Source organism: Aplidium turbinatum, chromosome 4 (assembly GCF_918807975.1).
Source record: "Aplidium turbinatum chromosome 4, kaAplTurb1.1, whole genome shotgun sequence".
Classification (NCBI taxonomy): Eukaryota; Metazoa; Chordata; class Ascidiacea; order Aplousobranchia; family Polyclinidae; genus Aplidium; species Aplidium turbinatum.
The window spans coordinates 17049293-17077121 of record NC_137475.1 but is presented as its reverse complement, the minus strand read 5'-3'; the positions used below and the strand labels follow the sequence as shown (position 1 = coordinate 17077121).

The 27829-nt window shown below is 40.2% G+C and overlaps 2 protein-coding genes across 2 annotated transcripts; both read left to right on the top strand.

Moving 5' to 3' along the window:
- The first annotated feature begins 10133 nt into the window (after nt 1-10133).
- LOC145768958 (uncharacterized) lies at nt 10134-13235 on the top strand. Its single transcript, XM_082580560.1, has one exon. The coding sequence runs from the start codon at nt 10134-10136 to the stop codon at nt 13233-13235; it is 3102 nt and encodes a 1033-aa protein (XP_082436686.1).
- Nucleotides 13236-13303: 68 nt separating this feature from the next.
- LOC145768957 (uncharacterized) lies at nt 13304-15205 on the top strand. Its single transcript, XM_082580559.1, has one exon. The coding sequence runs from the start codon at nt 13304-13306 to the stop codon at nt 15203-15205; it is 1902 nt and encodes a 633-aa protein (XP_082436685.1).
- Nucleotides 15206-27829: the final 12624 nt, after the last annotated feature.

Here is a 27829-nt window from a genome sequence, read left to right as displayed (position 1 = left end):
AGAAAGTAGTCATTTCATTGACGCGGGTTCGATTCCCACCACTGCTATTGCTCTTTATCTTCTGCAATTACCAAATAAAGTTCAAAACAAGCATTAGCTCTCTGGATGAGTGCTAGAAGGGTCACAATTGGACGGTAGCCTCTTATAATAGGTTCTGATTGGTTGGCAGTTGCATTGTAGTCATTCGCAGTGGTAAAATTTCGACTTGTTAAAGTGGCTGCCGATCAAGACAAAGAAAATTAACAAGGTTTCCATTTTCATTTTGAGCAGGAACAAGTAAAAAAAAACATGGTTATGAGACAATACAACTACTGAGCCAACTAAATAACATTAATTATTTGTGGATAATTGTTTTTTTCAAAGCAAAGACTGTAATGGCATAATATCATTTACAAATCCAAAACAAAACTGTACTGCGACATCTGTTTGAAAAGCTGCTCTGTGGCCCAAGGATCTTCGTACCCCTTGATGTTTAATCTCGTACCCCAAGGGATATGAGTACCCCCGGTTGGGAACCCCTAGGTACTAGACCTACAGTACACTGTGCTACAGCATATAGGACAAACTTCAGGGCCTAACCTGTCTATGCACTTCAACTTAGGATTAGCTTAGTGACTGCTAGCCCAGGTTTAGCTGTTTAAACCTTACAACTTGGTAACTTCAACCTAAATTGAAGACTTATGCAAAAACATCAGCAGAAAGATGAACCCTTGTTCTGCAACTAGGCCTAGTTTAGTTGGCTAGTGAACTCTTGTACCAGTATACCCAGTAGAAGTGTGGTACAGTAGCTGTTCAAGCTAGGCTAGCCGAACCCTTATCAGCTTACTTCATGCGTGGCATGGTGAAACAAGCTATACAACACAACAACCTAGTCCGACCAGCCAAACACAACGAAATTACGAAAATGAAGGACTGTACCTCGTGACGTCACAGCGCAAGTGGCTTATTTCAAGAACGTTTCATGTAACACTGGTGAGAAATGACAGTGCGCACTTTGCCCCTTGCTGGGGCGGTTGCATATGATTGTTTTTTTTTAAAAGATAAGGCACCTGCAGCTAATAAGGCCCGCTAATTTTCAAACTTCAATATTTTTCTAAATACTGCATAATTTTCAACGAAACTTGGAATGAGGATACTTTGGGTCTATCTAAACAACATATGTATGAAACAAGTTTCTAAGTAAAAGGGGTTGTAAAATATTAAAAAAATCTCAAGCGGGCCTTATTAGATGCACGTGTTGTGAATAAGGCCCGGTTTGAATTAGCACTAAAAGTGATGGAAAAGGTGTATTTTCACTATAACCACACCACAAAACAAATTCTAATCGACAACACAGGCACATAACTAATAATTGAATACACAGAGACAACTATTCCCTCCCCCGCCCCATGCTCCATTTTTTAAAAGGCGACATGGTGTTTTTAGATATGGTAGGGATGATAAAGTATTTTGATTCTAAAATTATGATATTTCCATTGCAATAACAAATTGGATTAATGGTGTAACAAGAATTGTTTAGGTCACTCAAGTCTTTAACCCTCACTTTCTTAACCAGGGGTGCACAATAGGGTGAAGTGAAAAATTTTTTTATAAAATTTTTATTAGCTTGGGGTTGGAAAACTTGCCAATTACTACTAAAACTAGTTGTGCAAAATTAGAATGTAATCTGACGAGAGCTTGATCTGCCACCAGCCACTTGAAAATTTACCATTGGGCCATTCGGTGTGAATTCACACAGTCAAGAAATTCAACCTCTTTCATTTTTCTTAAATTTTACACACCTTTTCACTATCTTATATGATGAACACCTGCAAAATTTGAGTGAAATTTATTGAGAAACACGAGAGTTATAAAGCATTTAGTTTGGGGGGGTCTGCCGAGGGGGCACATTTTTTTTAATTTTTGGCCTTGTTTGAGGTCCTATTACTGCTTAAGTAAATTAGGTAAGAACCTAATTTTTTTACAGGTGATAGTACTGCTGACAAGTATTGAAAACACAACACCGTTCACATTGTCACTCTAAAAGGTCAGACGTCAAAGACATCCAAATGTGGCCCTTTCCAGCTCTCGGCTAAAATTTTCTAAAATGTTAAAACCGTGCCAATTCCCTATTTTTGATTAGTTTTGGCTGACATTTAGTAGAAATGTTGTTTACAGGATTCTCTATGAACTGAGAAAATTTCAGTACAAAATATTAAAGGGGTTGGGAGGTATTTAATGTGAAACATGAGTCAAAATTACAAAAAGCAAAAAAGAGGTCCTTTTAATATCCCGATTACCCATGACCCCAGTAAAAATTTACCCTGAAATTTCATAGAGAATCCTGTAAACAACATTTCTACTAAATTTCAGCCAAAACCAATCAAAAATAGGGTCTTAGCAAGGTTTTAAAATTTTGGAAAATTTTAACCGAGAGCTGGAAACGGCCACATTTGGATGTCTGTGACCTTTGACCTTTTAAAGTGGGAATGTGAACGGTGTTGTTTTTTCAATATTTGGCAGAATTATTATCACCTGTAAAAAAATTAGGTTCTTGTCTAATTTACTTAAGCAGTAATAGGACCTCAACATGGCCAAAAATAAAAAAATTGTGCCCCCTCGGCAGACCCCCCAAACTAAATGCTTTATAACTCTCGTGTTTCTCAATAAACTTCACTCAAATTTTGCAGGTGTTCATCATATAAGATAGTGAAAAGGTGTGTAAAATTTAAGAAAAATTGAAGAGGTTGAATTTCTTGACTGTGTGAATTCACACCGAATGGCCCAATGGTAAATTTTCAAGTGGCTGGTGGCAGATCAAGCTCTCGTCAGATTACATTCTAATTTTGCACAATTAGTTTTAGTAGTAATTGGCAAGTTTTCCAACCCCGAGCTAATAAAAATTTTATAAAAAGTTTTTTTCACTCCACCCTAGTGCACAACGTTACCCCAGGGGCCCATGGGCCTTATTACCAAAATTAGCCTAGTCTGATCATCATTATCAGTCTTGCTTTAATTAGAAAAAAGTTCAAATTTATTGGTTTTACTGCATCAGCATGCACCTATCTTTCACATAAAATGCAAAAAAACGGAAGTCAAAGCGGCTTGTTAACTGCAGAGCAGTCTAAAATATGTGAAAATTAATAAAACCACTCATTTTCAGTCCCTCCAAACTTCAACTTTCCGTAACTCAAAAAGTTCTCAACTTTAGGCTGTGAAACTTTACCAGTTAGTCTCAATTCACCATAGCAGCAATCAGAGCTTCCAATTTTGTTTAAAAGATTTGTAACAACGGAGATCCAGGGGGTGGGCCTTATTACTGGCCGGGCCTTATTAGCTGCATATGCCTTAGTAAAACGTGTTCAAAAATGCGTAATTTACGTATTCCAATCATTTATTTGCGTTTTCAATTTTCATTCCCCCGCTCTTTAAAGACAAAAATTTACTACATTGGGTTTACTGGGTTATTTATTGTAGCAGCTGGAAAATGTTCAATACTGCCTGAATTAACGTTCCGAAATGATTCATTTCGAAACGTTTTGATTTGGATAGTTAGTTGTACGATTAAGTCAACATTTAGTGGTCGTATCAAGATCTTGGATCAATTTTCTGGCCATATGCTTCGTATGTACTTTCTGTTTTTAGTGTTACAAAGCCATGTATATCATGTCCTGTTGCCTTTTTTTGATTGACTGAATATGATTTATACAAAAAGTTTTTGTAAAATATAGTTCCATTTCATGCATCATGGGACAGCTTGTGAATGTATTTCACCAAAACCTATATAAAAATATTGTTAGATTTAATCCATTCGTAGGGGAAGGGAAGGTAATTTGATACGGAAGGTAATTTGATACACCCCCCCTACAGAAATGTACAAAAAATATTAGTCAAAAATATTGTCATTAGGTGGAAGATCTGTGAAAATAATGCCTACAAAAATTGCACCATGCAGCTAACTCGTGCTTTTATGGCATAAAATTGTAAAAGTGTGTTTTTTGAGTATTTTTGTAAAATTTTTAACTCATGGTTATTTTCGTCTGGAAAATTAAAGAAAAGTTCCTGAAAGATAAAACCTAACTCATTTGACAGTTCATTGATAAGGCTTCAAGGGCATGTCACGTTTTTTCTGCAATGTGCATCCAAGCATACAAAAATCAGAATTTTATAACTTTTTTTGAAAAAGGTAAATTGATACATGTGGAGAAGGTAAATTGATACAGTATAGTAAATTCTTTTTGTGACTATAATAAATGTTGTTATTGATCTAGTTGATTTAAATAAGTTATTCTTCATTAACAAGACCTGCTACTTTGGGAAACAACTATTATATGGGCTTTCGTAGGCCTACACGCTATCTGCTTTCAAAAAATGAGAAAAGCGCAAAGCACCCCCCTTGAATAAGAACTCCAGCCAATGATCCTTCCCATGTCCATCCCGCTGCAGAAGCTTCGCCGCATACATAGGCCTCAATAGTCGTCCTTGCACCCAAGCACGCCAACCACATTTTAAATTTTCATTTATTGCTTTGCTGTCAAAGGGGATTTCTGTATTAGTTTTACTGTCTCAAATTACCTTCCGGGTGTATCAATTTACCTTCCATGGAAGGTAAATTGATACATTTGAGTAACGTTTTTAAAATTTAAATTAAAAAAAAAGTAACAAAAATAGAAAAGTGAAAATGTTTTTAAAAAGTGTGTAAGGGATCAGACTTTCATTTCAGCTAAAAATCAATAGTTTGTGACACGTAATTTTCAGTTAACAGGCAAAATGTTAAAAGTGTATCAAATTACCTTCCCTTCCCCTACTGTCCTGGCAGAGCACTTCCGTTACATCAAGAGATTGGTTCGAGTAAGGGATGAAGTAAATTAAACCAGCAGGAGATTCACTTTTGGGTAAGTCTTTATCACTTTCCCAACTGAAATTATTGTTAGATTTGATATTTTGTAGTGTCCTATAAGACTTCGTTTTGACCACGTTTGATCTATGTACTCTATGGGGTGAAATAAACACTCTGGGGGGTCACTTTGATGACATCTTACATCTCCTTTCCACCCAAAAATATTGTTAGATTTGATATTTTTGTGATGTCCTGACATAGAACTTCGTTTTGATCAACTTTGGTCCATGTACCTTATGGGGTGAAATTAACTCCTTGGGAGGTCACTTTGGGGGGTCTTACATCACCTTTCCACCCGAAAATATTGTTAGATTTGATATTTTTGTGATGTCCTGACATAGAACTTCGTTTTGACCAACTTTGGTCTATGTACCCTATGGGGTAAAATAACCCCCATTTGGGGGCTTGTTAGGGAGCTCTAGGGTCCAGACCCACCCGGTGAGGTCAATCTTCCATACTTTTTGTGAATGACATGGTTGACCCCAGTAACTTCAAGGGGTCAAACCTTTTGTACCTTATGGGGTGAAATCTTCTGTCGTAGGCTCCCAGACTAATGTGTATTGTGGGCATAGAAATTAAATTTTTACCCAACAAATTCATTGAAATAAAGTGTTTGAGATGAAAAATCGTCAGAAAGTCGGTTTTTATTCTACTTTCCCAAAAATAGCTTCAAAATTGAAATTTTTGAATTATAACATAAAGCATGGCTACCTAAAGATATGGCCTGATTTGTCACATTTTGCAGAAATTTCCAGATTTCGCTGACTTTGGGCAAATGTTTAAATAAATATTTCTAAAAAATATATTTTTACGCTTTCTTTTCTATTTTCTCCAGATGACACAATAGGTTTTAACATCCTCACATGTTGAAAAACAAAGAAAATTTGATGTCGAAGACTGTAGTCTGATTCAGCGTTTTTCAACTTACTTTTTCTCTTTGCTATTGCTTCCCCAAGTCAACAAAAAACTTTTATATCCTTAAGAGACAGTAAAAAGCAAAAAATCTCAGAAAATGTCAGTCAAACACCAGCAGTAGCTGTAATCAAAATCTGTAAAATGTGACAAATCAGGCCGCATCTCCAGGTGGCCATGCATAAAGTAATGCTAAACTAAACAAAGTTACTTTTGCTAAGGCATTTTTGGCGTTTTTACATTTCAAAGTGATTGCACTAGCATTTATATTGCACTTAAATTATATATATCTAGCATTGCACGAAAATGTCTAGGCACCTGAGACGAAATGCTTTTTGTGAAGGGCAGGAAGGTAGAAAAATTACCAGTGTAGGTTTAGAAAATTCGCAAAGAACAAAAACTAAAAGTCAAGAAATTTCACATTTCTAGAAGATTTCCTTCTGAGAAATATTTCACTACTAGAGTGGGGCGTCCTCTTAAAACTTCGTGTCGCTACACATAAGGTTAAAGTGCCTCTGACAGGTAAATAAATTCGCTAAATTTATCTAAGATACCAAAAAGATGACACTAACAAACTTCCCTGACCAGCAAATCGTTAAAAACACCAACAGACTACTAAGTTACACGCTTGCAAACTTTCGTTGACTTTCGGCGAATCTGGCACTCATTCAATTGCGAAAATAAAAACGGCAACTCCGCTGTGACGTCACCATAAGTGGGAAGGATACATTCTTTCTCTGTATTGACTTGGGAAGGTATAGTACGACTACTGCAAAACGTGAATGTGTGGGGCTCTGTTGGTCAAAAGCATGTGCAAAATAAGAATTACCGAAATGAAAAAGTAAACTTATTATTACTATCATGTTTAGATCAAATTGGTTGAGTTTATTTTTATCAAACAGCATCTCAATTCAATTGAAATTGTAGAGATTCGTAGAGCTACAATTTTGATAATTTTTGTTTGTTCTAATCTGGCTATAGCCATTTGCAGTGTAACAACACTACAACAGTATCTCACAAACAGTAAGTTACCCTTAATTTATGGTTGAGACAATGCCTACTAATTGCTGTTTATGTGACAGTGTCACTGTCAGTGACAAAGACCATGTGCTATCTTTTCACACTTTCCCACAAAACAAGGTGCTGAGAAGAAAATGGTCAAAGTTTTCTTCAAGTGTTCGAAAGTGGGAGGGGCCTTACAAAACTAGTCGTATATATTCTCTTTACTTCACTGAAAATGATTTTGTTATGGTGGTACGTTTGCCACAACTAGCATTCTAGGTAGTGCGTTTGCCACAAGTGCGAGTCTATGCCCCAGCCCAATGAATGTGTATGTTGCCATGAAGTGCCACAGACGAAAGAACTTTTGAAGAAAGACGCATCTAGTTGTGTTACAAATTTGACCGATTTTGAGGCACACTTACATCATGCAGTTCTGAGGACTTTTTTTATGAGGAGCAGGAGGAACTGGAGAAAAATCAATAAACCGAAAGGAAAAAACGGAAACCTATCAAACGAATACATTAGGCTAAAAATACTCTAAACGCTAAAGAATGCACACTAAAAGAAGTGATTACACCGGATTTCAATGGCCAACTGAAGGAACATTATGAGAGAGAGCGAACTTTTATTTACAGTAGAACTCGGTTAATCCGGATTCGATTTGACCGGCGATTCCATCCGGATTAGGCGAAGATCCGGATTAACCGATGACGGTTTTTATCAAGCCTGACGTTACCTAGATAGAAGGGTATCGGTAAAAATCACCGAAATTGAACGCATTAGTGTGGTCATCTGCCAATTCCGAGACGCGCGATCACCATATTAGCGATAGAATTCTTTTGAAATGCAGTATGCATGTAAAACGATTGTATTTGTAGACTCTGCGTCTAACGCAAGAACACACTGGCAAAAGTTATATCTTCAGACATGCGTGTCGGAATAATCTGTAGTCACTCAAAACTTTTGAAAACAGTTACGGAAGACGAGTTTCTTTGGAAAACTTACAAAAAATCAAACAAAGTCTTCTATTGGAAAAACATCACCGACATCCTGCCGAAAATTCCACCGACATCTTTTCAAGTTTAACAGTACGAGTTTGGGCATTTGCGCACGAATTTTGCATTAGGAAGGATTACTGTTCATGAAAAGGAAGAAATCCGCAATAATTTATTGCGTCACATTAACGGAACAATAGATAAGAAATTTCTTGCAATAAGCCACGTTACGTTTTAGCATAAAATGGCAAAACTGTCTGGAAAATCCGGATAAAGCGATAGAGAAAGCGCAACTTTTGTCCGGAATAGGCGAAGATCAGGATTAAATAATCCGGATAATCCGAAGCTGTTTCTTAAGAAAAAGATTATAAATCATTTGTACTTCCAGTTTCATCCGGATTAGGCGAAGATCCGGATTAACCGAATCCGGATTAACCGAGTTCTACTGTTATTTATAAATAGTGAATATGAATGATAATTCGTACGATTTCTTCATTTTTCACTTCAAGTATATTTTAGGTTTTGTAGGAACGTATCCAGTAGGCTACAGTTTTATTAAACTGCAAAAACAATAAATCTTTAAAAAAAGCAACCACTTGTACCAACTCCGACCAAACTGTGATCCACCAATTACATCTAGAAAGCATTTGTTTCATCCGTCGCTAACGACGCCCACTTAGGATGACGTAGCACCACCAAAGTCGTCCCAGAGCAGTGAAATATGGAGTTTCAGCGGAGCAGTCGTATGACATAAATTTCGCCCTAACCAGTCGAGCTACGAGGTTAAGATTAAAAAGTTCGCTAAGCATAATTCTGCGCTGGGAAATGCTTAAAAAAGTTATTATACTTGGATCCAACCTGTCAGGGGCACTTTAAGCCCTCATCAGGAACCTGAAAATATTTATAAAAATGCAATAAATTTCAACTTTTTGAAGGTAAAATTACATTCGGAACAGGCAACTACATGAATAACTACAAAAAAATTTGCACCTTAAGGAACGTGATGCCTACATCAACTAAATGTTGAGGAGAATAGACGCGCCTCCAGCAAATAAGTTAATTGTTTGTTTAAATTTGAGTTGTAGAGTGGGATTAACACTGCTTCCTGAATTTTGTCAAATGTGTGTCAAATTGGGATTTGCCTTTGCGTAAAATTTTAAATGAGTCAGCAGAGAATTTTCGATCTGTACAAAAAGAACACTCCATCATATGGTCTTTGATGGCATTTAGTTCAGATGCTCTCGTGGCCAAATGTCTGGTGGACATACCGATGTATCGTACATCAATGCCGAATCACACAGACATGTAAAACTGTAGGCCTATACGAAAATTGAGCAGCGAGACAAAGGCGTCTGGGACTTTAGTTGAAAATATGAACTAATTTTGAATGTTTTGTAAGTAGAAAAAACGTCCACATCAAATTAACTGTTTACAAAATTAGTGTTCGTGCTAGTTGTTGTTTTCGCACTTATTTGTGTTGGAAAACAGAAAGCGAGTTCTATTTTGTCATACATGAGGAAAAAAATCGAGATCTATAGAAGATTGTGTGAGTAGACGTAGGAATGAGTGTTAGAAACTCGACTCCCTTTCTTAAATGATTTTAATTGTTTCACGCTCGGTTGATTTTCGAGCGCACGATTTTCACATTTTTGCTGGTAGCTCTTTCTTTTTGCTTCGTCTACTGTGGAGGTAAGAGCTGCCATTTTTATTGTAATTATTTCTCATAGTTTGTGTGTGTGTCTTATTGTGTCTTTAGTTGTGTCATTATACTTTTGCTAACCTAGTGGTATGTGAAGTAGAGTGGAGTATAGGGCAACTAGCACTTAAGCGACCAGACTTTGAGAAGTGATCTGCAATTCAGTTCAGGCAGTAGACGAAAACTTTGGCCACTTGTTGGCAACTCGTGGAGTTAACCTGTAGTTAGGGTTTAAACTCTACATCATTACAATAAAATTTAGAAGCTTTTCCCTTTGGTGTAGTATTGTTTTTATATAGTAATTTTGTTGCTATAAAATTACAAAACTTTTTTATTTAGTAACTTTAGCTTGGTACCGTATGTGACATTCACCTGGTCTGTTAGTAAAAGGTAAGTTTTGTATGTGCTAAGTATTTGGATTGCACTAAGCAATTGTGTGTCAGTCCATACCATTGTCGTTTGTTTGTTGATTTGTAAGTTGGTTTAATTGTAATCATTTGTATAAGCTAATTTTTCTTGTAGCTTTCATTAATTGTTATAGTTTTGTTATCTTGATAATAGTTGAAGTACCGTAGCCTTGTCAGTTTATAGACTGCTGGTTAAACTACTTGTGGATTATATTGTGTTTACTAATTGTAAATTTACAGACATGAGTTCTGAGGCTAGTGGTTTTAACGCTGTTAAACCTAATCATGAAGCTTCCAACCCTGACCTTGCTGCTCTTTTGATAAAGATGCAGCAAGAATTAAAACTATCTCGTGAGAGGGAGGCTGAAGCTAATCATAGGCAAGAACAATTGATGTCTCTGCTCAAAAGAAAATTAGGAAATGTGGAGGGAGACAGTTCATTACTGCCATTGAAAGGTGCTGTGGACCTAGGTCCCAGTGAACCATTTCATTCCAAACCCATAGGCCTAACTGAGTTTGAAAGCCCACTTAGTCGTCACCAATCTGACCTTTTGATTCTGGATGAAACTCCCAAGCAGGAGATGCCTGAGGTTGATGACAATAAACCGTTTTTTGGGCCTATGTCACCTCGCCCTCCTCCAGGCTTTATTCTAGGGCAATCTTTTGGGCCTACGCTGCCAATCCAGCATAATGCTATGGCAGGTACTCGTATGGGGTCAGCGTTTCAGCCCAGTCCCTATCAGCAACCCCAAGCATCGCTATCTCAGCTTACGCCACCTATGCATTCACCTCGAGCATCGCTACCTCACTCTCAGCATGCATATCCTATGCATTTGCATCAAGCACCTCCATCCCAGCATGCCCCACCAATGCATTTACCCAAACTCACGTTAAAGAAATTTAATGGAGATATCTCCTTTTATAGTTCTTTTAAGCAGGAGTTTTTCACATTTGTAGAGCCCTACTGTCCAAATGACCATAATCGTTTGATGTACCTTCAAATGTATTTGGAAGGGGATGCATTGAACCTAATACAGGGTTGTTCATCTTATATGGACAAGAGTGATGGGTATCGCAAGGCTTGGAGCCTGTTAAATGGTAAGTATGGTAGCAACATGCGTTTAATGCAAAGGGCCAAAGATGAACTTACCAGGGGCCCTTCCATCCGTGAGAGTGATTCAGAACAATTGAGCCAGCTCGCCATAAAAATGAATAACTGTAGGTGCTTGTTTGAAAGCAAAGGCATTTTAACTGAGCTCAATGGTTCTGAATTATTGCATAAAATTCTAACTCAACTGCCATTGAAGGTTCGAGAGCAATTTTCGATTCTGTCTCACGCTAGAGAAAAGGCTAACATGAGACCATGTTTCTCTGACCTAATCGATATTGTGGAAGATGCAGCCTCATATGCACAAACAGAATGGGCACAGCAAGTCTTCCATCTCAAGGAAAAGAGGAATGACCCAGACGTTCGAACCAGAGATGGCAAGGATCGGCGTTACAGGTTTAAGACTTTGGCTGTGAATGACAACGTTAAGGTAAGTAACCAGTCTATATTGTGTAAGTTTTGCAGTAAATCACATCAGCTGTGGGTTTGTGCTACCTTTCTGGAGGAAACAGCAGAGGACCGTCATAGGTTTGTAAAGGAAAGTAAACTCTGTTTCAATTGCTTGAAACCTGGTCATACCGTAGCTGACTGTTCATTCAAAAAGTCATGCAAAATTTGTGACAAAAGGCATAATTCTTTGCTCCACTTAAGACCTAAACAAAGCGACTTGTCAAAAAGGGAAGTTGTAGCCATGACGCGTAAAAGCTCAGGTCGCAAGGGTGCTGCTATGCTTAACATTGTCCCTGTAAAAGTGTGGGAAGAAGGCTCAAACTCATTCGTTACCACATATGCTATGTTGGACACACGCTCAACAACATGCCTGTGTAGCACAAGCCTGGTTCGTAAATTAAAATTGCAAACAAAAAGAGATGATATTGAGCTGCAAGGCATTAGTGGGGTAAGTAAGTGTGGAATAAGTGCAGGGAAGTTGTGTGTTCAGGGAATAAATGAGGATCAATCCTTTAGAATTCCTTCGTGTAGAGTGCTAAGAGAGTTGCCTCATTTGGAAGATAACATCCCTGGTGCCAATTCGTTGAAAGGTTATCCTCACTTGGCAGATGTAAACCTTCCCCAATTGCAGTCCAAAAAGGTAGAGTTGCTAATAGGGGCTAATGCTCATGAGATGTTTAGAACGTCTGAACAAAGGTATGGTCAGTTTGGGCAGCCATTTGCGCTACATACTGCTCTGGGATGGACTATTTTTGGGTCAGACTACGAGTCAGTATCGGACGCAAATGGTGTTTGCTCGACATGCTTGTTCGTTAAGTCGTCACCTGCTGACAGCTCATGTCAGCACATAATTAACATTTTAAATCAGGATTTTCAGGACATCGATGAACCCCAAATAGGTGCGCCCTCTTTGAATGACCGGCAAGCATTGAAGGTTATGGAACACACCATTCGCAAGCAAGGAGACCACTATGAGATGGAACTGCCATGGAAGGAGAATGCGACACTGCCTAACAACCGACTTGTGGCAGAAAAGCGTCTTGGAGGTCTGAAACGTAAGTTAAGTGCAAATCCGGATTTGCACAGTAAGTATTGCGAGAAAGTTAATGATTACATTCAAAGTGGTTATGCCAGTCGTGTGCCTGATGATAAATTACAGTGTTCGGATACCGTCTGGTACCTGCCTCACCATTGCACCGGGAAAAAGTTCCGTGTAGTATTCGACTGTGCTGCTAAGTTTCAAAACGTTTCCTTAAATGATAAACTTTTACAGGGACCAGACCTCAACAATAATTTAACTGGTGTTTTGTTGCGATTCAGGCAAGGTAATGTCGCTGTAGCAGCAGACATAAAGGCCATGTTTCACCAGGTCTTTGTGTCTGAGAAGGACAGAGATGCCCTTCGATTTTTGTGGTGGCCGGATGGAGATATGAGCCAGACCCCGGTCGACTACAGGATGAACGTTCTGGTCTTTGGAGCTACATGCTCTCCGAGTTGTGCTGGGTTTGCCCTCAAGAAAACTGCCAGTGACAACGTAACTGCAGCTACTGAGGAAGTATTACAAACTGTAGATAAAATTTTTTATGTAGATGACCTTCTTAAGTCGTACAACACTTCCCAGGAAGCTGTCACAGCAATTACCCAATTAAAAGGACTTTTGGCCAGTGGTGGGTTTAACCTTACCAAATTTCTATCAAATAGGGTTGACGTAATGTATATGCCAACGGTCACATTGACAACATGTTTTGTATGGGAAAGTCCCGTGTCGCCCCTCTCAAGCCGGTAACCATCCCGCGCCTAGAACTGACCGCCGCCACCATCGCCGTAAAGTTGTGTTCGTTCATTTGTCGCGAAATGGACTTCAATTTTGATAGCGTAGTTTTGTGGACAGACGCGACGATTGTGCTTCAGTATATTAACAATGTTTCCACCCGTTTTCAAACTTTCGTGGCCAACCGCCTGCAACAATTTCACGCACATACTGTACCCCGTCAGTGGCGCCATGTTCCTACTGAAGAAAACCCCGCTGATATTGCATCACGTGGGTTAATGCCTGACAAGGCTGATGTTGCTGACTTGTGGTTCAAGGGGCCGCCATTTTTACTTAAACCCGAGGCTAGTTGGCCTCAACAACCGAATTGCATCAAGGACCTTACCTCGGATGATCCAGAGTTGAAAAAGACAAACATCTGCGCCATCGTCACATCTCCCGTGAGCTATCTGCATGAGCTGCTAGCGCGCTGCTCTAAGTACAAGACCGCACAACGACTAACCGCCTGGTGGTTGAAATGGAAGCAATTCATGAAATGGAAGTATTTGTCAGGTTTCTCGCCTCCGGTTGTAGGACGTCTCACCGTGGATGAACTGAAAAACGCAACTATAGCAATCTTACAGCAAGTTCAATGGGACGCCTTTCATGACGCCATGCGTGCGTTGCCAAACGTATCCGATTGTACGTCACCAGAAAGACTACACTCCGACCAAGAAATGCGAAACGCCAGCTACTTCCAGGAGTTGCGTCAACTAAGCCCCTTTGTTCTCAACGGGGTCATGCGTTCGGATGGGCGTTTACAACATTCAACTCTCCCTTTTCAAACCAAACATCCAATCATTCTTCCGAGTAAGCATCGAATAACTGACATGATAATTCAGGACCACCATGAGAAGGAAGGCCACAGTGGAGTGTCTCATGTCCTAAATTCGATTCGTAAACAGTTCTGGATACTGCGCGGACGCGCAGCTGTGCGAAGAGTGCTTCATTCCTGCTTTAAGTGCCGCCTTTGGAATAGCAGTACCGGAAGTCAACGCATGGCAAGTCTTCCCGAGGCCAGGGTCACAGCTGGAAACCCACCCTTTGCTGCGACAGGTGTGGATCTGATGGGTCCGCTCGTTGTAAGGCTTGGCAGGAGTGACGTAAAGCGGTACGTCGTCGTTTTTACCTGTATGGCAACTAGGGCCGTCCACCTAGAAATCGCCCAGTCGCTGGAGGCCTCCGCTTTCATCCAGTCCTTTCGTAGGTTCACCAGCAGAAGACAAAAGCCAAAGCTAATGTTCAGCGACAACGGCACAAATTTCAAAGGCGCCGAACGAGAGCTGAATGACGGCATCAAAGCTTGGAACGGCCACCAACTTCAGGAGGCAATGCTCCAGGACAATATCGAGTGGTCGTTTAATGTTCCGACTTGTTCCCACGCAGGTGGCGTTTGGGAAAGAATGATTCGTAGCATTCGAAAAATCATGCGTGCTGTTGTTAGTGAAGCCACTCTCGACGACTTCGATTTGCTTACTCTGGTAGCCGAAATTGAATCGATCCTTAACAACCGTCCAATAACAGACGTGTCCACAGATCCCAGAGACTTAAGTGCCTTAACTCCATCAATGTTGTTGACCGGCTCTATCGACGACTCGTTGCCGCCAGACGTTTTTGTGAAGAGTGATCGATACAAGCGGTCGTGGCGTAAGACGCAATACCTAGCAGAAATGTTTTGGAGCCGTTGGATGAGCGAGTACCTTCCCTTGCTGCAGCCCAGGCAGAAGTGGTGGGGTACTTCACCCAACCTTGAACCAGGTGATCTCGTGCTACTGATGGACAACAACGCTAAACGGGGCACCTGGCCTAAAGCCATCGTTGAAGAATGCTTTCCCGACAAGGACGGTCTTGTGCGAAGGGTTCGCGTGCAAACAGCGGATGCAGTGCTCATGAGGGATACCAGGAAGATCTGTCTGCTCGAGGGACATTTGCAAGACTATGTTTGAAATTGTCTGTTGCAGGACTGTAAAACCGACTTTGACTAATTTTGTAGTAGGCCTACCTTGTGGCCTTTCATCGGCGTTTTTATTTCAAAGGCCCTTTTTTCCTTTATTGTTATTGACTTGTTTAGTATTCTGTAGTAGGTTAGTTGTTTACGGTGGTGGCGGTGACAACATTGTTATTTTGTTTATCTATTGTTAGTTTGTTACACTAACTAGTAACACCTTATTTACGGTATGTTCATCAGGTGCCAATTAACGTCGCTTTTTAATTTCTTGTCTTATGACCATGGAGATTTCACTCAACATTACAACCATGTTTACTATTGGGTGAAGCATATCTGCGTAGTATCTGATATCTCATGTCAGTTTTCTTGTTTTGCCACCTTGGCCTTGTGTTAACTGATGAGCATTACAATGATGATGTAACATTTGCTTGTACCTGTACGTCCTCAAGTTGGTACGCTCATTGATGAATTTTTGGGCCACCATTCTCGGCTGTGTCATGCGCTGCTTTTGCATGCTTGGACACAGGTGACAATGGTCGCATAATGTGCATGCTTGCGTTATTTGTGTCATGACCTCATGTAGGTTAGAAACTTGAGTTGTATTTTCGTATTACGGTTGTGTGGTATTGGTTTTAACTGGATTGTCACTCATGCCTATTCAGGATTCGATTGCTAACTAGTTTCTGTAATGTGACTTAATACCAAAAAATCTTTGTCGATTTATTGTCGATTATTTTAATAATTTGTTATTGCCTTCGAGAACGCTTCATTCAGTTAATCTGGCTAATTACTTCTGACACTATCTGTATTCTTTAATATTATGATTGTGTGGACCCTCTCGTTGTCAAATCATTTCGACGTTGCTGCTGCACCTGTTGTTTATTCCGGTATATGTCAGCTATTATTTATCTCCGGTTTGTGGTTGACTTATGTGCTACAGTGTTTCTCAGTTGTAGCGTGACTGAAGGCTTCACTCAACATTAGAATGGCGTTTTAATCTTGAGTGAAACGACTACGTAATATTATATTCCAGTCACTGTTGCATGCCTGTATTGGCGTTTATTTGTGTGGACGCTCTCAGTCTCGTTGTTGATTCATCTCGACGTTGCTGTGGCATGGGAGAATTTCGTATACTGATAGCTAATGTGTAATGTGCTGGTCTCTATTTTCCACTGTATCACTCGCTGCCTCGGCATGCTCTGATACCGCTGACAATGGTGATAAGTTATGCGTGTTTTCCATTTTATGTCTTCAGCCCAAGCGGCTTAAATTTGTTCCATGTAGCCTACTTTACCTTGAAGTTGTGACATTGAAGTCTAGCGTCAGCTTTCCAATCCATCGATGTCGTTACTACTTAGAGCCTTATTGTGTATAGAATTGTAAGATGGGTCCTTGTGTATTTCATTCTATTCATACGCATTTTTCTGATAGTTGGCCGCTTTGGTCAGGCTTGAATTTCTGATGTCAGGCTATGTAAACATGTTACGATCACCCAGTAAATTATGTTTAGTCTCGTCTATTTCACAAAGTAGAAAATGTCATTCGCATTTTCGGGGCCGGTATGTTAGAAACTCGACTCCCTTTCTTAAATGATTTTAATTGTTTCACGCTCGGTTGATTTTCGAGCGCACGATTTTCACATTTTTGCTGGTAGCTCTTTCTTTTTGCTTCGTCTACTGTGGAGGTAAGAGCTGCCATTTTTATTGTAATTATTTCTCATAGTTTGTGTGTGTGTCTTATTGTGTCTTTAGTTGTGTCATTATACTTTTGCTAACCTAGTGGTATGTGAAGTAGAGTGGAGTATAGGGCAACTAGCACTTAAGCGACCAGACTTTGAGAAGTGATCTGCAATTCAGTTCAGGCAGTAGACGAAAACTTTGGCCACTTGTTGGCAACTCGTGGAGTTAACCTGTAGTTAGGGTTTAAACTCTCAATGAGGATGCTGATGATGCTATTAGCATGCAGTGGCGTACCGTGACCACTTTGACAAGGTGTTCAGTGACGGCAAAGCAACAGCGGGGGGTCTGGGGGACTTCCCCAGAAAATTTTTAAAATTAACATTGAATTTGGTGCGTTCTGAGAGCATTTTCAGCACAAATTCTGAACATGAACAAAACTGACAAAAATAATGTTGTCGGAATGGACAAGAATACAAAAGAGATATTTATTTGACAGCGCCTATTGAATGAAAGACTTAATAATATTAAACATTAAGTTGCATTTCTAAAGTCACATACTTAAGTTCAGTTTTTATTTTCAACCATCAAAACGAACAATATTACTTGCCATAACACAGCAGGAGTTTGAAAAAACGCGAAAGTTAAAACGTGCTCGAGATGGAAATGATTTACTTCATGCAAGGATTAGGCACGGTCGCAACACCTTGAGAAATGTACAAGCGAATTAAAAACAAACAGGTGAAAGTTAAAACAAAAAACAATAGCAAAGCAACTCGATAATAAACAAGAAAAGAAAGTCGATTGCTATTGTTGGTCGGCTGTACTTTTATCTTGTCTTGTTTCCAGCTCTGATCACCTCAAACTCTAATCCAACAAGCTAAAACTTGCTATTGCCTGGGATTCCCCAATGATGCGCCAAGGTGTCCAGATCAGCGAGTGAACAGCCTGGCTGAACTAAAACCATTGCTGTTTTCGCTGCCTTGTGACGTTATTTTTCTTAATTGTTTATTTTAAATAGCACTCGCCAAGCTGTCGGTGCAGGTAGACACTTTAACGCAGGACAGTTTTCCTCGTGAATCAGCTGATTCACAAATCGTGTTGCCAACATTTTTTCTGCAATTAAAGTTGATACAAAAAAGGAATATAAAAAAGTAGGTATCCAGCGGCAAAAAAAAGAAAGAAATGTCTTCTGAGTATTAACTATTAACATGTGTCAAATGGCTGACATTTTAACCGATGAAAATTTTCCTTGTAGACCAGGTGAACGCAGTCATTGTGACTCATGCACATTATGACTGTAGGTGCTAAAATGCGTAACAATCGAAAGCAAATTTTGAAGTGTAAACCATCAGGCTGAGCTTAACAAAGTTGCAGCATTTGGTTGTGTGCAGGGTTGTAGCCAGCACAAAATTTTGGGAGGAGGAAAATTAGTATTAGCTATTGCACCTGTAAGTGCAATAGCTAGTTCAAAAGAGTTGGTGTTTGGATTAGGAGATTTTAATGGGCATGTTGGAAAACAAGCAAATGGGTTCGAGGGCATTCATGGAGGGTATGGTTTTGGGGAGAGAAACATGGAAGGAAGAATGCTACTTGAATTTTGTAATGAAAGGAAACTTTGTATTGCCAACACATGGTTTAAAAAGAAAGAGAAAAGGAAGGTGACTTACAGCTCAGGAGGACATGAGTCGAAAATTGATTTTATTGTGGTTGGGCAGGAACAGAGAAAGTACTTGAAGAATGTGAAAGTAATTCCGTGGGAGTTGCAGCATAGACTAGTAGTAGGAGACTTAAATATGAAAAAAGTGAATAAAATTGTGAAGAAAGAACGAGTTTTTGTGAGAAATGTGTGGAAACTGGAGGAAAAAGAAACGAGAATTAAGTTTGTGAAAAGAGCAAAAGAGCTGGTAAACATGAGTGCGCAGGACTTGTGGGCTTCATTTCAGAAAAGTGTCCTAGCAGCATGTGATGAAGTATGTGGGAAAAAGAAAGTGAGGAGGGATCGTGGAGACACATGGTGGTGGGATGAGGAGGTGAAGCATGCGATTTCACAGAAAAGAGATGCATACAAGCAGTGGCGCAAAAATGGGTCAGAAGAGAATAAAAAGAAGTATAAGAGTATGAAAAAGAAGGCAAAGAGGGTTGTTGCAAGAGCTATGAAGAATGGTGCTGAGGAGGAACTTAATAAAATGGGGGAAAGCCAAAACAAAGTATTCAGACTCATAAAGCAAATGAAAAAGGATGGGAAAGATATTGTAGGGGGAAGATGTATAGGCCTAAGGAGTGGAGATGGGAAATTGCATTTCAGCCCGGAAAGCAGAGGAAAAGTGTGGAAGGAACATATAGAAAATGTTATGAATAAGGAGAATGTATGGGATCATATGACAGAGGTTGATCTGGTGGAGGGTCCAGTGGGAAAGGTTACTCGTGATGAAGTGGTGGAGGCAATGGGACAAATGAAACTGCATAAAGCAGCCGGTCCATCAAAAGTGAGCGTAGAGATGATAAAAGCAAGTGGAGAGTTGGGAATTGAAGTAATGCTACAACTTAGCCAAAGGGTATTAGATGGAGAGGGAATGCCGGAGGAGTGGAAGCATAGTACTGTTGTTCCACTGTTCAAGAGAAAGGGGGGTGTGAGAAGTTGCAGTGCATATAGAGGTGTAAAACTACTAGAGCATGGAATGAAAATTGTGGAGCGAATACTAGAAAAGAGGTTGAGAACATTGGTGAAATTAAATGATACGCAGTTTGGATTTATGCCAGGAAAAGGTACAGTGGATGCTCTGTTTATATTGAGAAGAATGCAGGAGGAATACCGAGAGAAGCAGAGAAAACTATATATGTGTCGTATATACTATATATGACACATATATAGTTTTCTATAGATTCTATAGATACTATATATACTAGAAAACTATATATACTATATATGTAAATGTGTCAATGCAATGCAAGGAATGTGGAAAGTGGGTACATGCAAGATGTGCTAATGTCAAGAGAGCCGCAACAAGATTGGCGAAGTGTTTTGTTTGTGGGAAATGCAGTAAAGGAAGGAATGAAGTGGAAGGCCATGATGATGAGTTCTGCCATGGCATAAACAGTGACAGACTTCTGTTATCTGGGTGATCGGATAAATGGAAGTGGTGGATGTGAAGCAGCAGTGACAACAAGGGCAAGATTGGGCTGGGCAAAGTTCAGGGAATGTGGGGAAATGTTGTATGGCAGAAAATTTTCACTAAGGATGAAAGGAAAAGTATATCGGAGCTGTGTGCGGCCTGCAATGCTATATGGTAGCAAGACATGGGTATTGAGAGAGAGTGAACTGGCAATCCTGAGAAGAACGGAAAGGTCAATGGTGAGAGCAATGTGTGGGGTAAAAACGAGAAAGGAAAAAAGGACTGAAGAATTGTTGGTGCTAGAGATCAGAGAGACCATAGACCAAATGGCAAGGGCAAATGGAGTAAGATGGTATGGACATGTGATAAGGAGGGAGGAAGGAAGTTTTCTTAGAAAGGCACTAGATCTAAAGGTGGATGGGAAGAAGAAACGCGGTCGTCCAAGAAGAACGTGGAAACAACAAGTGAAGGATGAATTTTAAAAAGTTGGACTGAAAGAGGAAGATGCAAGGGACAGGGTGAAATGGAGAAAAGGGATTAAAACAATTGCTGCGCGGAAACAATCGGCCACCCCCACTAGTGGGGAACAAACCGACGATGGATTATGATGATGATGAAGTGAACCCGACGGCGTAGCCTATCGCTGAAGGTGACACCCTTTGTGGGATTTCTTCCACAAAGTTTTGAAAAAATATCCTAAATTTGCGCATTCTGAGAGTAGGTCGAAATCAATGGCAAAACTCTGTCAAGTGATGCTGCAACAGAGGGTAAAACGTTTATTTAAGTTACATAAAACCAAAACATTTGTAAGAGTAAATATAGGCTAGTGGTTGGTGCAATGGTAGGCTTCAGTTTGTCAATGAATACATTTCGTACAAAATACAGAACAGTAGACTTACGCTATCTAATGTTCACATTAGGTCTGAGGTGTAGGCTACGCGTTATCTATTGGCCAATAGCTTAAAAGTCTGTTGGTCAGTCGTATGTATAAAAATATTTCGGGGGAGCAATTGTCCCTCCCTAACTACGCCCTGGGTTGCGTAGCCTATCTGAAATTTGACTGGATCTAACTCTCTGAGTGCTTAAAAGTAATGTGAGCATACAAGCTAGGTGTTTCCCTGATTTATTCAATCTTGAGTAGCTCAGTCTAACCTTAAGAAGCAGAAGACTGGTGGTTATCTACACTCTACAACGTGCAAATCCCTAGATTGGGCAAACACATCAAAGCTATGAAAAACTACTGATGGTTTTGCGTCTGAGGATGTTTTCACAATCAGTAGATCTTGTCTTTCTTTATTGTGCTTAGCTGCTTAAGAGGGACACGCATAATGGTCTTACGTGTTTATGTCAACATGCAGTGGCGGTCGACGGCCACACAACTACATTTTGAACAACTGATTTGGTTGGTTAGAAGCAGTTGAAAAAATTTCAAAATCTTACCAGAAACATATTACCTAAAAGTTCCCGACAATTTTCACCAAATCAAACGTCATATAAAAACCGTTATGGTCTACTTAACCTAGCTGGCATCTTACGTCATGGAAATTGCTAGAAAATGTCCAAATATTGCACCATCGTTCGTAAGACCTTATGAAATATTGCATCAGCCGCTTTGAACACCTGTTTGAATGACTTCATAATTGTCTTTCATTATTGCGTCACAGTACTGCGTACGTGAGTTTGAGATATTGCAAATCATTCTGGTTATTCTTAAAATTGTTTGTTGGAAGTCAGTCGCATATTTAATTGTTTGCTCGGTGCTTACTAGCGGGACAAATTTTCCGTCTTTTATCTAAGTAATCTGTTCTGTAGTGACAAGTTTTAGTGGTGTACGGCGTTGCGTCCCATTTTCGACAGCCAGGTGGCTAATTTCACAGAAACACAATTTTGAATAGACGTTTCAAAGGAGTGTTTCTTTTTCGGTCATTACATGCAGACGAATAAGTGACATGTAATGTCTGCATGTAAAGCATTACATGCATTACATGCAGACATTACATGCAGACGATAAGATTCCCGAAACGGATTCGGGAATCTTACGTTACAATTTTCCCACGAAGAGATTATGGTTTACCGCTGTGACCATAAAAAATAAAAGACGTGACTTGTTAGCTGGTAGGCCAAGAACCACTAGAAGCACATAAAAAATAAAAGACGTTTTTGTTAGCTGGTAGGCCAAGAAGAAATTAAAGCAAAATAATAAAAGAAGATCTTGTTGGTTGGTAGTCTACAGAAGCAAAAGAAAATTAAAGACATTTCTTCTCAGTTGGTACTGAAGAACTTCAAGTTAAAAATTAAAGGCGTTTCTTTGTTGGTTCTGAAGAAAAAACAACATTGACATTCATTTGAAGAAAAAAGATTAAAAACAATCGATCTGTGCCTGAAGATTCAAGTGAACGAATCCAAGCAAGTTGTGTGGAACTTTAGGACTTTATATACCCCTACAACTACGGTATTGTGCATTTAAATTCTTTTTTGTATTTTTACGGTCTTTGAAGTTAAGTTTTTTATAACTTAATTTTGTGTGTTTGTGTAACTTAATTTTTTTAATTGTTAAATTTAGCCCCAACATTTAATATGTCTACACTCGGTGGCGACAGGGACTCGGCCGCCGTCGACTTGACTGAGTTTAAGCCTGATGATGTTCTTTGCGGTCGGGCAGGCCATTCTGGGGAGGGATCCAGTAACGATGAGGCTAAGTCAGTTCGAGAGGACCGGCATCTTAGAAGGGATATTTTGACTCAAATTGGGGAACTTTCTGTAGCCCTAGGTTCTTTGAGTGATAAGCAGGAACTGTTAATTTTTAGATCTAAGTTCTTTACTTTAGAAGAGGAATTACGGCATTTCCATGCTCTTTTGACTAAAATTTTTAACTCTGCAATCTTGGCAGAACTTCGTGATAGGGTAGATCCCGAATTTAACTCGTTGAAAAATAACTTTGAAAAAAAAGAAAGTGAGTTCTCAGATATGTTAGATGCTGACATACATCCTGAGGATAGCGCCTCAAATGTAAGCACTAGGATGTCTAGGAGCTCGTCACGAATAATTGCACAAATTAACCTACAGCTAAGACGAGAGGAGCTCCAGATACAAGCCGAGGCCGAAGCGAGAGCTGCTGAAGTCGCCGCGAGAGCTGAGGCCGAAGCGAGAGCTGCTGAGGCCGCCGCCAGAGCTGAGGCCATACGAGCTGAGGCCACCGCGAAAGCTGAGGCCGAAGCGAGAACTGCTGAGGCCACCGCGAGAGCTGAGTCCATACGAGCTGAGGCTGAAGCGAGAGCTGAGGCCGAAGCTAGAGCTGCTGAGTTCGCACTCAAAGACGCTCAGTTGAGGGCTGAACAACGTAAAGAGGTAGTTTTAGCTGAATATCGTTCAGAGTTGGGCTCCCGGCATAGCTCTAAGAAGGGATCTTCTAGGCATTCCAGAAGTGAACATCAATCACAGTTTAATTTACATAACCTTTTCCAGACGCCTGTTCAATCTGTAAGTGGACCAGTGCAATCCCCACATTTTCAAGCTGTTTCAGGAGGTCTCTGGGCCGCAGCTACGGGTGTTCCGAAGGCTGTAGAGCCAAGGCCTGTGAATTATAACCGAACTCCTCCCCCAGGGCGTGCAGGTCACGGGGCCGCCATTAGCAGTAATGCTTTGCCCCCTTCACAGTTTTCTGCGCCGCTAGTTTTTGATCGCCCAGCTACACGTAATCTGGGTGGTTGTGAGAGGCATGTCGCGTCTAATGATTTTAACGTGTGTGAAAATCGTGATCAGGCTGTGCATGTGACTGAGCCCCCTCAGCCCCTTAAGGGATATAGCTTGTCTTCTCCCGCTAAATCGAGTTCTCAACAACAGGATTGCTTTTTTGAATACCAAAATAGTAGGACGTTTTTCGATAAGGCGGCCTTGATTGGTTACGATGGTAATAATATGCCATTTATCTTCTTTAAAAATCGTGTTACGGCCTTAATGGCAGCTTCGCCCTTTAAAGGAACTCGTTTGACTTTGTTACAATCAGCTTGTGTTAGAACAGCTGCGCAAACGATTGCTAATTTAGTTTCCGACACTCCTAGCTTGTCAGAAGAAGACAGGATAGAAATGTCGTTAGCTCGCTTGTCCCAGCGTTTGGGGGTTCGTGGAGGTCTTTTCGCCGAACCGAAAATTAGAAAGTATCGCTATGGTAGCAAATTAACTTCGATCTTTTCTAGTGATTTGAAAGAGTTTAAAGATGAATTGTCGCAGTGTCTGCTCTACGCGCAAGCTTATGGTCAGCGTGACAAATTGGAAGGACGTTTTGTTTTGGATTTGGCTAAGCGACTCCCGTTGGACGCTAAGCAGCGTTACCTTGACTTTTTAGGTGATCGGTATGGTGGTACTGATGAGCCTACTTTTCAGAGTTTGTTTGAATTTGTAGTACGGGAGGAAACGCGCAAGTCGACTGATTTTAGCATTATGCTAATGGGCGATTCTGGTGAGTCGCAGCATTTTAAAAAGTCTGGCAAAGGAAAATTGCCTTCATGTCCGGTTAGGCATACGTCGGTAAAGCCCCATGATAATGTGATTTCAGGGAGTTCGCAGTACTCGACTGCTGTTGGCGCACCGCGCGGTGGTGTGGCCAGACGTAGTGACATACCGGCATGTTTTTATTGTTCGTCACGTGGTCAAGTTGAATATCATTTTTTGTCTAATTGTAAAGAATTTTTGCGCTTGACACCCAAAGATCGGAGAGATGTCATTGTGAAAGCTGGCAAATGCTTGAATTGTTTGCGCCAGCATATGGTTAGGGATTGCGTTCATGCAAACAACTGTGGTAAGTGTGGGCCTAACAACGATAGGAAACACTATTTTCTTCTGCATGATTTTTATGTGACGTCACGTGATTCTCTGGATTCGGTTGGCAAAGATGATGCTGGTGCCAGAGTTCCTGTGTGTAATGTTAAGATTGGAAATTTTAAAGCAGCCTTTAACCGCATTACTGCTGCTCGTGTTTTGAATCCAATGACTGGCAAATCGAAGTTGGTGTATTGTCAGCATGATCCTGGTTCGCAGTTGACTTTTGTTTCGAGTGATTTGGTCTGCGAACTTGACGTTAAACCGTATGACAAAGTGTCGTTTAAAATGGATACTCTGGCTGGTCAGAAACCTACTTGTGCTGACCTTGTTAAACTCAACATTCAGTCGTTAGAGACAGATGAACTGTTTTGTGATATAACTTCGGTGGTTAACACAGCTTGGGCTGACGATGTTAAAACTTTACCACATAAGCAGGATTTAAGTGGTTTTCGTCATTTTCATGACGTGAATATGTTTCATTTGAATGATTGTAGTACTGTAGATGTACTGATTGGAAACGACAACGCTTATTTGATGTGTGCTAAAGAAGAGCGTGTTGGTGAGAATCGTAGTGAACCACATGCTTTGCTCACTCCTCTCGGTTGGTTGGCTTGTGGTGGTAAGTCACCCTTGGATGAAAGCGTTGCAAATGTGTGCAGAGTGCAGACGTCTTCAGAGTCGGATGTCATCTCTGGCTTTCAGCGTAAAATTGAGTCTCGTGATATGGAAATAGCAGACCTGAATAAAGTCATTCAGGATTTGACGTTGCAAAATGAAACCTGTGAATTGTCTCGCAATGACATTTTGGCTAGAGAACTTGTTGAACCGAATATTAAGTTGAAAGATGGTCGATTTGAGATACCTGTTCCGTTGAAGGAAGATATTGATTTACCTAACAATTTTGTGTTGGCGTCAGATAGAGCTGCTGCTTTAAGGAAGAAGGCTTTAAAACAACCTGAACTTTGTGATTTCCTTACCGACACCATGAAGGATCTTAAATCTAATGGCTATATTGAGCGTGCTGGTGAAGCAGAAAATGTAAAAAGATTTGAGTGGTATTTACCATACTTTGTGACGTCACAATTAAAAAAGCGTATTGTTTACGATGGCAAGTCTGAATTTCGAGGAACTTGTGTTAATGATGTAATGTTTTCGGGTCCTGACTTGTTAAACCTTCTGGCAGATATCTTGGCTAGATTTCGACTTGGTAGATTTGGTTTCATGGCCGATGTGATTAAATACTTTTTTCACATTTTGGACGCTTCAATACGTAAGCCCAATTTCATTGAACTACTTACGTACACAAGCAGTGCCGTTCGGATCGTGAACGAACGCCCTTTGGTACCTTTGAGTGACGACCCTAGGGATTTTACTGTCATCACCCCTGCCTCACTTTTGACCCCATAGTTAGACCCATACTGTGCTGTTGGGCAACCACATGATCGTGACCAATTAAGAAGGGATTATCGGTTCAATTTGTCACTTTCTCAGCAGTTTTGGAGCAAATGGATCGATTTTTACTTGCCAGGTCTTCAGGGCCGGAAAAAATGGTTAAAAATGGCCGACAATTTGGAGCCTGGTCAACTTGTAGTGGTGGGTTCTCTCCAAGACATTGGTAAACGTGGGAAGTATCAACTTGGGAGGGTGCATGAGGTAGTTCCACAAATTAGGAAAGGGAAGCCTGTGGTTCGTAGAGCTAAAGTTGCCGTCTGCAACTATGATGAGAGTACGGGGGAAGTGAAAGTAGACTACGTGTTGAGGGATATTTTGTGCCTCGCCCCCGTAAAGAACACCTAAGTGTTAGGGTTTGAGCCTGGTTTTGTCTGCGGTGGCCGACACTTGTCTGAGCCCAGAACAGTCGGTTATTATCGCAACCATTGTATATAGCGTAATTTTAGCATGTACCTATGGTACCAATTTCATGTATCGTCGTGTATTATTTGTATTGTTGTTCATTCTTTGCATGCCCTTTGTATTTACGTGTTAACTTAAACGTGAGTGATTCAAACAATTTGTGTATCGTGTGTTTTTATTCATTGGCTCACAATTGTCGTCAATTCTTTTTTAGTTATTGGTCACAGCGGTGAACCATAATCACTTCGTGGGAAAATTGTAACGTAAGATTCCCGAATCCGTTCGTCTGCATGTAATGACCGAAAAAGAAACACTCCTTTGAAACGTCTATTCAAAATTGTATTTCTGTAAAATTAGCCACCTGGCTGTCAAAAATGGAACGCAACGCCGTACACCACTAAAACTTGTCACTACAGAACAGATTACTTAGATAAAAGATGGAAAATTTGTCCAGCTAGCAAGCACCAAGCAAACAGTTAAATATGCGACTGACTTCCAACAAACAATTTTACGAATGACTAGAATAATTTGCGATATCTCAAATGCACGTAGACAGTAACTGTGACGCAATAATGAAAGACATTGTCACGCAATTCAAACCGGTGTTCAAAGGTAGTGATGCAATATTTCATCAGGTCTTACGACCGATGGTGCAATATTTGGACATTTTCTAGCAATTTCCATGACGTAAGATGCCAGCTAGGTTAAGTAGACCATAACGGTTTTTATATGACGTTTGATTTGGTGAACAATTGGCTGGAACAGTTATGCCATGTCAGACTGTCATAACTAGGGGCCGCTATGTTCCCGACAATTTTCACCAAATCAAACGTCATATAAAAACCGTTATGGTCTACTTAACCTAGCTGGCATTTTACGTCATGGAAATTGCTAGAAAATGTCCAAATATTGCACCATCGTTCGTAAGACCTTATGAAATATTGCATCAGCCGCTTTGAACACCTGTTTGAATGACTTCATAATTGTCTTTCATTATTGCGTCACAGTACTGCGTACGTGAGTTTGAGATATTGCAAATCATTCTGGTTATTCTTAAAATTGTTTGTTGGAAGTCAGTCGCATATTTAACTGTTTGCTTGGTGCTTACTAGCTGGACAAATTTTCCGTCTTTTATCCAAGTAATCTGTTCTGTAG

Coding starts and splice junctions, on each gene's coding strand:
- LOC145768958 (XM_082580560.1), top strand. CDS start 10,134: ATGAGTTCTGAGGCTAGTGGTTTTAACGCTGTTAAACCTAATCATGAA.
- LOC145768957 (XM_082580559.1), top strand. CDS start 13,304: ATGGACTTCAATTTTGATAGCGTAGTTTTGTGGACAGACGCGACGATT.